We start from the raw sequence: 13,550 nt of genomic DNA, 5'->3' as shown, positions 1-13,550 counted from the left end.
GCACGTCATAAAGCAAGATATAGCAACTGTCATTGGTTACCTGTGAACTAAAATACTGTACAGTAGCAATATGAGTTCCTTTACAGAATAACAGGCAGACATCATAAGGTGCACATGGCTGGTGAAATAGTGAGAGTCTGTGTACACATTGTGGTATAGAAACTGATCCTTACATTTTATATGTTAAAGGGACAGTCAACACCAGAATTTTTGTTGTTTAAAAAGAAAGATAATCCCTTTATTACCCATTCCCCAGTTTTGCACAACCAACACAGTTATAATAATACTCGTTTTACCTCTGTAATTACCTTGTATCTAAGCCTTTGCAGATTGCCCCCTTATTTCAGTTCTTTTGACAGACTTGCATTTTAGCCAATCAGTGCTCACTTCAGGGTAACTTCACGTGCATGAGCTCAATGTTATCTATATGAAACACATGAACTAATGCCCTCTAGTGGTCATAATGCATTCAAATTAGAGGCAGTCTTCAAGGTCTAAGAAATTAGCATATGAACCTCCTAGAATTAGCTTTCAACTAAGAATACCAAGAGAACAAAGCAAAATTGGTGATAAAAGTAAATTGGAAAGTTATTTAAATTTGGACTTGACTGACCCTTTAAATCATTTCCCTTAAGGGACAGTCTAGTCAAGATTAAACTTTCATGAGTCAGATAGCTCATGCAATTTTTAACAACTTTCCAATTTACTTTTATTATCAAATTTGCTTTGGTTTTTTGGTATTCTTTGTTGAAAGCTAAACCTAAGTAGACTCATATGCTAATTTCTAAACCCTTGAAGGCCACCTCTTATCTCAGTGCATTTTGACAGTTTTTCCACAGCTAGACAGCACTAGTTCATGTGTGCCATATAGATAACGTGCTCACTCCGGTGCAGTTACCTAGGAGTCAGCACTGATTGGCTAAAATGGATGTCTGTCAAAAGAACTGAAATAAGGGGGCAGTCTGCAGAGCCTTAGATAGAATTTAATCACAGAGGTAAATAGTATATTAATATAACAGTGTTGGTTATACAACTAGGGAAGGGGTAATAAAAGGATTATCTATCTTTTTAAACAATACAAAACTGTGGTGAGGATCAGATACAAGTTTAGCTGCATCTGTAGTTAAAATAAACATACTGTGCACGTGCAGTTATAGTACCCGCCTGAATGATCATTAAATACTGCAGGTACATGTACGCGTTTCATTATGGGAATGTGCAGTTTTACCTGGCAAGGATGACTGAAAATAAGACTTACACCGGGAAGCTGGCAGATCGGTAAGTTAATTATGTCACTATATTGTGTGAAAGTACACAGGCGCGCTACAGGAACACTTACCTTCCTCACACAGGCGCGCTACAGGAACACTTCCCCTCCTCACACAGGCGCGCTACAGGAACACTTACCTTCCTAACTCAGGCCCGCTACAGGAACACTTACCTTCCTAACTCAGGCGCGCTACAGGAACACTTACCCTCCTCACACAGGCCCGCTACAGGAACACTTACCTTCCTAACTCAGGCGCGCTACAGGAAAACTTCCCCTCCTAACTCAGGCGCGCTACAGGAACACTTACCTTCCTAACTCAGGCGCGCTACAGGAACACTTCCCCTCCTCACACAGGCCCGCTACAGGAACACTTACCTTCCTAACTCAGGCGCGCTACAGGAACACTTCCCCTCCTAACTCAGGCGCGCTACAGGAACACTTACCTTCCTAACTCAGGCGCGCTACAGGAACACTTACCTTCCTCACACAGGCGCGCTACAGGAACACTTACCTTCCTAACTCAGGCGCGCTACAGGAACACTTACCTTCCTAACTCAGGCGCGCTACAGGAACACTTACCCTCCTCACACAGGCCCGCTACAGGAACACTTACCTTCCTAACTCAGGCGCGCTACAGGAACACTTCCCCTCCTAACTCAGGCGCGCTACAGGAACACTTACCTTCCTAACTCAGGCGCGCTACAGGAACACTTCCCCTCCTAACTCAGGCGCGCTACAGGAACACTTACCTTCCTAACTCAGGCGCGCTACAGGAACACTTACCTTCCTAACTCAGGCGCGCTACAGGAACACTTCCCCTCCTAACTCAGGCGCGCTACAGGAACACTTACCTTCCTAACTCAGGCCCGCTACAGGAACACTTACCTTCCTAACTCAGGCGCGCTACAGGAACACTTCCCCTCCTCACACAGGCCCGCTACAGGAACACTTACCTTCCTAACTCAGGCGCGCTACAGGAACACTTCCCTTCCTCACACAGGAGCGCTACAGGAACACTTACCCTTCCTAACTCAGGCCCGCTACAGGAACACTTACCTTCCTAACTCAGGCCCGCTACAGGAACACTTACCCTCCTAACTCAGGCGCGCTACAGGAACACTTCCCCTCCTCACACAGGCGCGCTACAGGAACACTTACCTTCCTAACTCAGGCCCGCTACAGGAACACTTACCTTCCTAACTCAGGCGCGCTACAGGAACACTTCCCCTCCTCACACAGGCGCGCTACAGGAACACTTACCTTCCTAACTCAGGCCCGCTACAGGAACACTTACCTTCCTAACTCAGGCGCGCTACAGGAACACTTCCCCTCCTCACACAGGCGCGCTACAGGAACACTTACCTTCCTAACTCAGGTGCGCTACAGGAACACTTACCTTCCTAACTCAGGCGCGCTACAGGAACACTTCCCCTCCTCACACAGGCGCGCTACAGGAACACTTACCTTCCTAACTCAGGCCCGCTACAGGAACACTTACCTTCCTAACTCAGGCCCGCTACAGGAACACTTACCTTCCTAACTCAGGCGCGCTACAGGAACACTTACCTTCCTAACTCAGGCGCGCTACAGGAACACTTACCTTCCTCACACAGGCCCGCTACAGGAACACTTACCTTCCTAACTCAGGCGCGCTACAGGAACACTTCCCCTCCTAACTCAGGCGCACTACAGGAACACTTACCTTCCTAACTCAGGCCCGCTACAGGAACACTTCCCCTCCTCACACAGGCGCGCTACAGGAACACTTACCTTCCTAACTCAGGCCCGCTACAGGAACACTTACCTTCCTAACTCAGGCGCGCTACAGGAACACTTCCCCTCCTCACACAGGCGCGCTACAGGAACACTTACCTTCCTAACTCAGGCGCGCTACAGGAACACTTACCTTCCTAACTCAGGCGCGCTACAGGAACACTTACCTTCCTCACACAGGCCCGCTACAGGAACACTTACCTTCCTAACTCAGGCGCGCTACAGGAACACTTCCCCTCCTCACACAGGCGCGCTACAGGAACACTTACCTTCCTAACTCAGGCGCGCTACAGGAACACTTACCTTCCTCACACAGGCCCGCTACAGGAACACTTACCTTCCTAACTCAGGCGCGCTACAGGAACACTTCCCCTCCTAACTCAGGCGCGCTACAGGAACACTTACCTTCCTAACTCAGGCCCGCTACAGGAACACTTACCTTCCTAACTCAGGCCCGCTACAGGAACACTTCCCCTCCTCACACAGGCGCGCTACAGGAACACTTACCTTCCTCACACAGGCGCGCTACAGGAACACTTACCTTCCTCACACAGGCCCGCTACAGGAACACTTCCCCTCCTCACACAGGCGCGCTACAGGAACACTTCCCCTCCTCACACAGGCGCGCTACAGGAACACTTACCTTCCTAACTCAGGCCCGCTACAGGAACACTTACCTTCCTAACTCAGGCGCGCTACAGGAACACTTCCCCTCCTCACACAGGCGCGCTACAGGAACACTTCCCCTCCTCACACAGGCGCGCTACAGGAACACTTACCTTCCTAACTCAGGCGCGCTACAGGAACACTTACCTTCCTAACTCAGGCGCGCTACAGGAACACTTCCCCTCCTCACACAGGCGCGCTACAGGAACACTTACCTTCCTAACTCAGGCGCGCTACAGGAACACTTACCTTCCTAACTCAGGCGCGCTACAGGAACACTTCCCCTCCTCACACAGGCGCGCTACAGGAACACTTACCTTCCTCACACAGGCGCGCTACAGGAACACTTACCTTCCTAACTCAGGCCCGCTACAGGAACACTTACCTTCCTAACTCAGGCGCGCTACAGGAACACTTACCTTCCTAACTCAGGCCCGCTACAGGAACACTTACCTTCCTAACTCAGGCGCGCTACAGGAACACTTCCCCTCCTCACACAGGCGCGCTACAGGAACACTTCCCCTCCTCACACAGGCCCGCTACAGGAACACTTACCTTCCTAACTCAGGCGCGCTACAGGAACACTTACCTTCCTAACTCAGGCGCGCTACAGGAACACTTACCTTCCTAACTCAGGCGCGCTACAGGAACACTTACCTTCCTAACTCAGGCGCGCTACAGGAACACTTACCTTCCTAACTCAGGCGCGCTACAGGAACACTTACCTTCCTCACTCAGGCGCACTACAGGAACACTTCCCCTCCTCACTCAGGCGCGCTACAGGAACACTTCCCCTCCTCACACAGGCCCGCTACAGGAACACTTACCTTCCTAACTCAGGCGCGCTACAGGAACACTTACCTTCCTAACTCAGGCGCACTACAGGAACACTTCCCCTCCTCACTCAGGCGCGCTACAGGAACACTTCCCCTCCTCACACAGGCCCGCTACAGGAACACTTACCTTCCTAACTCAGGCGCGCTACAGGAACACTTCCCCTCCTCACACAGGCCCGCTACAGGAACACTTACCTTCCTAACTCAGGCGCGTTACAGGAACACTTCCCCTCCTCACACAGGCCCGCTACAAGAACACTTCCCCTCCTCACACAGGCGCGCTACAGGAACACTTACCTTCCTCACACAGGCCCGCTACAGGAACACTTACCTTCCTAACTCAGGCGCACTACAGGAACACTTCCCCTCCTCACTCAGGCGCGCTACAGGAACACTTCCCCTCCTCACACAGGCCCGCTACAGGAACACTTACCTTCCTAACTCAGGCGCGCTACAGGAACACTTACCTTCCTAACTCAGGCGCGCTACAGGAACACTTACCTTTCTAACTCAGGCGCGCTACAGGAACACTTACCTTCCTAACTCAGGCGCGCTACAGGAACACTTACCTTTCTAACTCAGGCGCGCTACAGGAACACTTATCTTCCTAACTCAGGCGCGCTACAGGAACACTTACCTTCCTAACTCAGGCGCGCTACAGGAACACTTCCCCTCCTCACACAGGCCCGCTACAGGAACACTTACCCTCCTCACACAGGCCCGCTACAGGAACACTTACCTTCCTCACACAGGCCCGCTACAGGAACACTTACCTTCCTCACACAGGCCCGCTACAGGAACACTTACCTTCCTAACTCAGGCCCGCTACAGGAACACTTACCTTCCTAACTAAGGCCCGCTACAGGAACACTTCCCCTCCTCACACAGGCGCGCTACAGGAACACTTACCTTCCTCACACAGGCGCGCTACAGGAACACTTACCTTCCTAACTCAGGCGCACTACAGGAACACTTACCTTTCTAACTCAGGCGCGCTACAGGAACACTTCCCCTCCTCACACAGGCCCGCTACAGGAACACTTACCTTCCTAACTCAGGCGCGCTACAGGAACACTTACCTTCCTAACTCAGGCGCACTACAGGAACACTTACCTTTCTAACTCAGGCGCGCTACAGGAACACTTACCTTCCTAACTCAGGCGCGCTACAGGAACACTTCCCCTCCTCACACAGGCCCGCTACAGGAACACTTACCCTCCTCACACAGGCCCGCTACAGGAACACTTACCTTCCTCACACAGGCCCGCTACAGGAACACTTACCTTCCTAACTAAGGCGCGCTACAGGAACACTTACCTTCCTAACTCAGGCACGCTACAGGAACACTTCCCCTCCTCACACAGGCCCGCTACAGGAACACTTACCCTCCTCACACAGGCCCGCTACAGGAACACTTACCTTCCTCACACAGGCCCGCTACAGGAACACTTACCTTCCTAACTAAGGCCCGCTACAGGAACACTTACCTTCCTCACACAGGCCCGCTACAGGAACACTTACCTTCCTAACTAAGGCCCGCTAAAGGAACACTTACCTTCCTCACATAGGCCCGCTACAGGAACACTTAGCTTCCTAACTCAGGCCCGCTACAGGAACACTTACCTTCCTCACACAGGCCCGCTACAGGAACACTTACCTTCCTCACACAGGCCCGCTACAGGAACACTTACCTTCCTAACTAAGGCCCGCTAAAGGAACACTTACCTTCCTCACACAGGCCCGCTACAGGAACACTTACCTTCCTAACTCAGGCGCGCTACAGGAACACTTACCTTCCTAACTCAGGCGCGCTACAGGAACACTTACCTTCCTAACTAAGGCGCGCTACAGGAACACTTACCTTCCTAACTAAGGCGCGCTACAGGAACACTTACCTTCCTCACACAGGCCCGCTACAGGAACACTTCCCCTCCTCACACAGGCCCGCTACAGGAACACTTCCCCTCCTCACACAGGCCCGCTACAGGAACACTTACCTTCCTCACACAGGCCCGCTACAGGAACACTTACCTTCCTCACACAGGCCCTCTACAGGAACACTTACCTTCCTCACACAGGCGCGCTACAGGAACAGTTCCCCTCCTCACACAGGCGCGCTACAGGAACACTTACCTTCCTCACACAGGCCCGCTACAGGAACACTTCCCCTCCTCACACAGGCCCGCTACAGGAACACTTACCTTCCTAACTCAGGCGCGTTACAGGAACACTTCCCCTCCTCACACAGGCCCGCTACAAGAACACTTCCCCTCCTCACACAGGCCCGCTACAGGAACACTTACCTTCCCAACTAAGGCCCGCTAAAGGAACACTTACCTTCCTAACTCAGGCGCGCTACAAGAAGACTTACCCATCTCACACAGGCACGCTACAGGAACACTTACCTTCCTAACTAAGCCCGCTAAAGGAACACTTACCTTCCTAACTCAGGCGCGCTACAAGAACACACCCTCCTCACACAGGCAGGCTACAGGAACACTTACCTTCCTAACTAAGCCCGCTAAAGGAACACTTACCTTCCTAACTCAGGCGCGCTACAAGAACACACCCTCCTCACACAGGCAGGCTACAGGAACACTTACCTTCCTCACTCAGGCGCTCTACAAGAACACTTACCCTCCTCACACAGGCCCGCTAAATGAACACTTACCTTCCTAACTCAGGCGCGCTACAAGAAGACTTACCCATCTCACACAGGCACGCTACAGGAACACTTACCTTCCTAACTAAGCCCGCTAAAGGAACACTTACCTTCCTAACTCAGGCGTGCTACAAGAAGACTTACCCATCTCACACAGGCACGCTACAGGAACACTTACCTTCCTAACTAAGCCCGCTAAAGGAACACTTACCTTCCTAACTCAGGCGCGCTACAAGAACACACCCTCCTCACACAGGCAGGCTACAGGAACACTTACCTTCCTAACTCAGGCGCTCTACAAGAACACTTACCCTCCTCACACAGGCCCGCTAAAGGAACACTTACCTTCCTAACTAAGCCCGCTAAATGAACACTTACCTTCCTAACTCAGGTGCGCTACAAGAACACTTACCCTCCTCACACAGGCATGCTACAGGAACACTTACCTTCCTAACTAAGGCCCGCTAAAGAAACACTTGCCTTCCTAACTCAGGCGCGCTACAAGAACACTTACCCATCTCACACAGGCATGCTACAGGAACACTTACCTTCCTCACACATGCACTACAGCTATACCCACCTCCCTCAGACGGGTGCGTTACAGCTACACCCACCTCTCTCACGTGGGTGCGTTATAGCTACACCCACCTCCCTCACATGGGTACATTATAGCTACAGCCACCTCCCTCACATGGGTAAGTTACAGCTACACCCACCTCCCTCACATGGGTGCATCATAGGACCACTGAGGCCACTGACACAGCTACACCCACTCCTTTTACACAGGAGTGCAACAGGAACATCTACCCCTCTCACACAGGGCCATTACAGCTACAGCCACCTGTCTCACACACATTTGCGCTGTAGGACCACCCACCCCTCTTACACAGGGGTACAATAGGACCACCCACCCCTCTCACACATATGAGGTGCTACAGCTATCCCTTTTCTAATGGGGCACTACATGAATACCCATGCCTCTCCCACATGGTGTGCTAAAGCTATACCCACCCCTCTTGCATGCAGGGGCTACAGGAACACCCAGCCTTCTCAACCAGGGGTATCTGTAAGTTTGTTTATGTGTTAATCCCTTAATCACCCTCTTTTTTTTTTTTAGCAAGCTTTCTTGTGTCCTCAGTTGTTGTAAGGTTAGTCACCCCGCCATACACAGCTCACCACAAGCCCTGACTTATTTCTTCATTCCTTTCCAGGGTAGATAGAATGAGCCTGCGCATCTGGGGAGAAGTCTTTGGCGCTCTTCGTATCTTGATCAGCCCATTCATGTTTTTTGTTAATGAACTGAGTGCCTTCCTGTTCACTTATATCTTCCAGGTAGGTTAAGAACACGGAGTGGTACAGGCTTTGTCTGTTAGTTTATGGAGTATGACCTTTTTCTCTTGCAAGGTGTATCCAGTCCACGGATTCATCCTTTACTTGTGGGATATTCTCCTTCCCTACAGGAAGTGGCAAAGAGAGCACACAGGAGAGCTGTCCATATAGCTCCCCCTCTAGCTCCACCCCCCAGTCATTCTCTTTGCCGGCTCTAAGCACTAGGGTCTCTCTCGGGAGGGTAAAGTGAATGTGGTGTTAGAATTGTAGTTTTTATTATCTTCAATCAAAAGTTTGTTATTTTAAATGGTACCGGTTTGTACTATTTACTCTCTAGCAGAAAAGTGATGAAGATTTCTGCTGAGAGGAAAATGATTTTAGCATGTTGTAACTAAAATCCACTGCTGTTCCCACACAGGACTGAGGAGTACCAGAAAACTTCAGTTGGGGGGAACAGTTTGCACGGTGAACTGCAATAAGGTATGTTCAGTCATTTATTTCTAGACAAGACTGAGATAATGTTAGAAGAGACTGACAATATCCCCATGAGGGGAGGGTAAGCTATGTTCACAGACTTAGTAAGGAATTGAATGCTTACATAATAGGGCTAATTATGCTGATTGACACTTATTCAGGGCAATCGATTGTTTAGCTAAGAAAAAAATTGTTTGCAAGACACTTTGAAAGCCCTTTTGGGTTCTTTCTGGGGTTATTACCCACATGGCTGTTTTTTATTCACTTAGGAGTGATTTATTAGGCCTCACAGCTCCAGAGTAGAGTGGGAGGGGCCTAATTTCACGCCTCAGATGCGCATTTAGAATTGCAGAGAAGTTCATGCTGCTTCATATGGAGGGTCCTGCTGCTGTTTGAGGGTCTTAAAGAAGCTATATTCCCCCAAATCTGATCCCTAAGGGCAGGTAGGGCCACAGCAAGGCTGTGGCAAGGTGCTGTAGTAATTTTAACCGGGTGTTGGCTTTAGGCTGCTCCGGTTTGGGCATTAAGGGGTTAATCGTTTTGCAACTTGTGGTGCAATCTTATCAAGGCTTTAGGTACATACTGTGAAAATTTCAAAAGGATTGCTGCATTTTTCACTGTTTTGTAAAATTGTGTGCTCTTTTTATCTCTTAAAGGCACAGTAACGTTTTTTCAAATTGTGTTTTTTATTTGATTAAAGTGATTTCCAAGCCTGTTTGTGTATACTACTAGTCTGTTAAACATTCTGGAAATGAGGGCGATATTCAACGCTCTTCAGGCATGGCCTCAACTAGCTGCGGCCAAATTCATCAGATTTCAGTCGGACAACATCACGACTGTAGCTTACGTCAATCATCAGGGGGGAACAAAGAGTTCCCTAGCGATGACGGAAGTAACCAAAATAATAAGGTGGGCGGAGGATCACTCCTACTAGCTCTCAGCAATTCACATCCCAGGAGTAGACAACTGTGAGGCGGATTTCCTAAGTCGTCTGACTTTTCACCCGGGGGAGTGGGAACTCCACCCAGAGGTGTTTGCCCAGCTGACTCAGCTATGGGGCACTCCAGAGTTGGATCTGATGGCGTCCCGTCAGAACACCAAACTTCCTCTCTACGGGTCCAGGTCCCGGGACCCCAAGGCGGTATTGATAGATGCTCTAGCAGCGCCTTGGTCCTTCAATCTGGCTTATGTTTTTCCACCGTTTCCCCTTCTCCGTCGTCTGGTCGCCAGAATCAAGCAGGAGAAGGCTTCTGTGATTCTGATAGCGCCTGCGTGGCCACGCAGGACTTGGTATGCAGACCTAGTGGACATGTCATCTGTCCCACCATGGACACTGCCAATGAGGCAGGAACTTCTAATACAGAGTTTCTCTACGTCTGACTGCTTGGAGATTGAACGCTTAATTCTATCAAAGCATGGTTTCTCTGAGTCAATTATAGATACTCTGATTCAGGCTAGAAAGCCTGTCACCAGGAAAATCTACCATAAGATATGGCGGAAATATCTGGGTTGGTGTGAATCCAAGGGTTACTCATGGAGTAAGATTAGGATTCCCAGGATATTGTCTTTCCTCCAAGAAGGATTGGAGAAAGGATTGTCAGCTAGTTCCTTAAATGGACAGATATCTGCTCTGTCTATCCTTTTACACAAGCGTCTGGCAGAGGTACCAGACGTTCAAGCGTTTGCTAAGGCTTTAGTCAGAATCAAGTCTGTCTTTAAACCTGTGGCTCCGCCATGGAGTTTAAATCTAGTTCTTTCAGTTCTTCAAGGGGTTCCGTTTGAGCCTTTACATTCCATAGACATTAAGTTGTTATCTTGGAAAGTTTTGTTTTTGGTAGCTATCTCTTCTGCTCGAAGAGTTTCAGAATTATCTGCCTTACAGTGTGATTCACCTTACCTGGTGTTCCACGCAGATAAGGTAGTTTTGCGTACCAAGCCTGGTTTTCTTCCTAAAGTTGTTTCTAACAAGAATATTAACCAGGAAATAGTTGTTCCTTCTCTGTGTCCTAATCCTTCTTCGAAGAAGGAACGTCTGTTACACAATCTTGATGTAGTTCGTGCTTTAAAGTTCTATTTACAAGCAGCTAAGGATTTCAGACAAACATCCTCCTTGTTTGTTATCTATTCTGGTAAGAGGAGAGGTCAGAAAGCGACTGCTACCTCTCTTTCCTTTTGGCTGAAAAGCATCATCCGTTTGGCCTATGAGACTGCTGGCCAGCAGCCTCCTGAAACAATTACTGCTCATTCTACTAGAGCAGTGGCTTCCACATGGGCTTTCAAGAATGAGGCTTCTGTTGAACAGATTTGTAAGGCAGCGACTTGGTCTTCACTGCATACTTTTTCCAAATTCGATACTTTTGCTTCTTCGGAAGCTATTTTTGGGAGAAAGGTTTTGCAAGCAGTGGTGCCTTCCGTTTAAGGTACCTGTCTTGTTCCCTCCCTTCATCCGTCTCCTAAAGCTTTGGTATTGGTATCCCACAAGTAAAAGATGAATCCGTGGACTGGATACACCTTGCAAGAGAAAACAGAATTTATGCTTACCTGATAAATTACTTTCTCTTGTGGTGTATCCAGTCCACGGCCCGCCCTGGCATTTAAGTTAGGTAAAAATGTTTTGTTTAAACTACAGTCCCCACTGCACCCTATGGTTTCTCCTTTTTCTTCCTAACCTTTGGTCGAATGACTGGGGGGTGGAGCTAGAGGGGGAGCTATATGGACAGCTCTGCTGTGTGCTCTCTTTGCCACTTCCTGTAGGGAAGGAGAATATCCCACAAGTAAAGGATGACTCCGTGGACTGGATACACCGCAAGAGAAAGTAATTTATCAGGTAAGCATAAATTCTGTTTTTTTTTTTCTCCAAGCATTTGTCATTTTAGTTATGTGCTCAGATCTGTCTCACTACCGTTCTGTTGTGTGTCAGAGGACTCTAAGTTTGCCCTTGTCTGATGTTTACTTCTCTCCAGGTCCTTGTTGTGGGGCTCTTATCTACTCTTGGTGACCACGTTTTGAAGCCTCTGATGGTGGCCCTTTTCAACAACATCCTACAGCCCATTTTTACATTCTTGTTAAATATTATGTCCAGCCTGCAAGCTCTGTTGGTGCCTTTATGGAACTTATTTAATGGATTTGCCCAAGTATTGGCTACTGTGGTGCGCTCTTTCCGATTGGTGGAAATACACACAGGTCCCATGATCTATTCCAAGCCTGTTAAGGAAGTATGACCAAGATGATGTCCTGACATTGTGGGCTGACTCCGTTCCTTCAAGAATCCTCTGGGCATGACCTTTTTACAAATTGAAAGTTATATCATAATGCTGAATCTCAAACTTATTATGTTATTTTATCCTAAATTTTTTTTATAAATATTTAAAAAAAATAAAACACTGATGGTGCAAGGCCAGTTTGGTTGGTCTTCTGACCAGTTTACAATTGGCAGAGCACATTCCACTTTGTTTTGAATGGTCTTAGATTACATTACAGGTCTGATAGGAATACGTTCACAAAGCATGATAACCAGACTGAGGCATAAAAATCAATTTTAAACAAATTTAGTAACAACTCTCCTTTCATGCGTCACTTATCTCTTGTCCTTATGACGTTTGTCTCTCTCATTTTTATCATATGCCCTGATAACCGGTATTTTACCAAAATGTTAGATTGTGAAACCGGGAACTGAGACTATAACATCAGATATCAAAGCTGACAAAACTTCAGTGTGCACTGTATCAATTATATATATATTATTATTTTATTTCTTATATAAATACAATTTTGCAAAAAAAACTCTTCGATGGGAGAGATCGTCCTCAGATGTGTGTATTGGGTTTTGTCCAACTATGACTCAGTTGTTCATTCATAATTTTATATGTTTGTATTTTTTATGCTATTTGTAATTTATTCCAGTAAACAGTCTTTAATACAAATCCAGTTGTTTCTATCATATTTTGTATTTATATTCACACAATGCATTCAAGTGATGATAAACAAAAGTAATAATTTTATCATATCAATCGATAGAGCTTGTTATGCTGATGTGATTGGCATTGTCGTTTTGCCAAAATATGGTTTATTTCTTTCTTATGACATGGAGAGTCCACAACATCATTCCAATTACTAGTGGGATATTCAACTCCTGGCCAGCAGGAGGAGGCAAAGAGCACCCCAGCAAAGCTGTTAAGTGTAACTGCCTTACCCATAACACCCAGTCATTCACTTTGCCTCTGTGAATGGAGGTTGTGCAAAGTTAGTGTCTGAATAATTTAATTCTTTTATGGGTACTTTTCTCCAACATTGGTGTGTCCGGTCCACGGCGTCATCCATTACTTGTGGGAATATTCTCTTCCCCAACAGGAAATGGCAAAGACGGAGATGGTGAAGAGTATGTGGTGTTTAATTGTAGTTTTTTATTCTGCTATCAAGAGTTTGTTATTTTAAAATAGTGCCGGTTTGTACTATTTACTCTAAAACAGAAAGGGATGAAGAGTTCTGTTTAAAAGAGGAGTATGATTTTAGCAGCAGTAACTAAAATCAATTGCTGTTC

General features: G+C 47.8%; 1 protein-coding gene across 3 annotated transcripts in view; it reads left to right on the top strand.

Moving 5' to 3' along the window:
* LOC128662550 (uncharacterized) overlaps positions 1–12,933 on the top strand; it is a 61,779-nt gene extending 48,846 nt beyond the window's left edge. For all 3 annotated transcript variants that reach the window (XM_053716340.1, XM_053716338.1, XM_053716339.1), the window contains 3 exons: positions 1,189–1,278; positions 8,419–8,539; positions 11,974–12,933. In XM_053716340.1, coding sequence (XP_053572315.1) covers positions 1,189–1,278; positions 8,419–8,539; positions 11,974–12,231 — 469 coding nt within the window. In that variant the 3' untranslated portion in view covers positions 12,232–12,933. The remainder of the gene's footprint in view (positions 1–1,188; positions 1,279–8,418; positions 8,540–11,973) is intronic.
* Positions 12,934–13,550: the final 617 nt, after the last annotated feature.

Source organism: Bombina bombina, chromosome 6 (assembly GCF_027579735.1).
Source record: "Bombina bombina isolate aBomBom1 chromosome 6, aBomBom1.pri, whole genome shotgun sequence".
NCBI classification, from domain to species: domain Eukaryota; kingdom Metazoa; phylum Chordata; class Amphibia; order Anura; family Bombinatoridae; genus Bombina; species Bombina bombina.
Note: the sequence above shows the minus strand (reverse complement) of the source record. Positions and strands in the feature narration are given on the sequence as shown.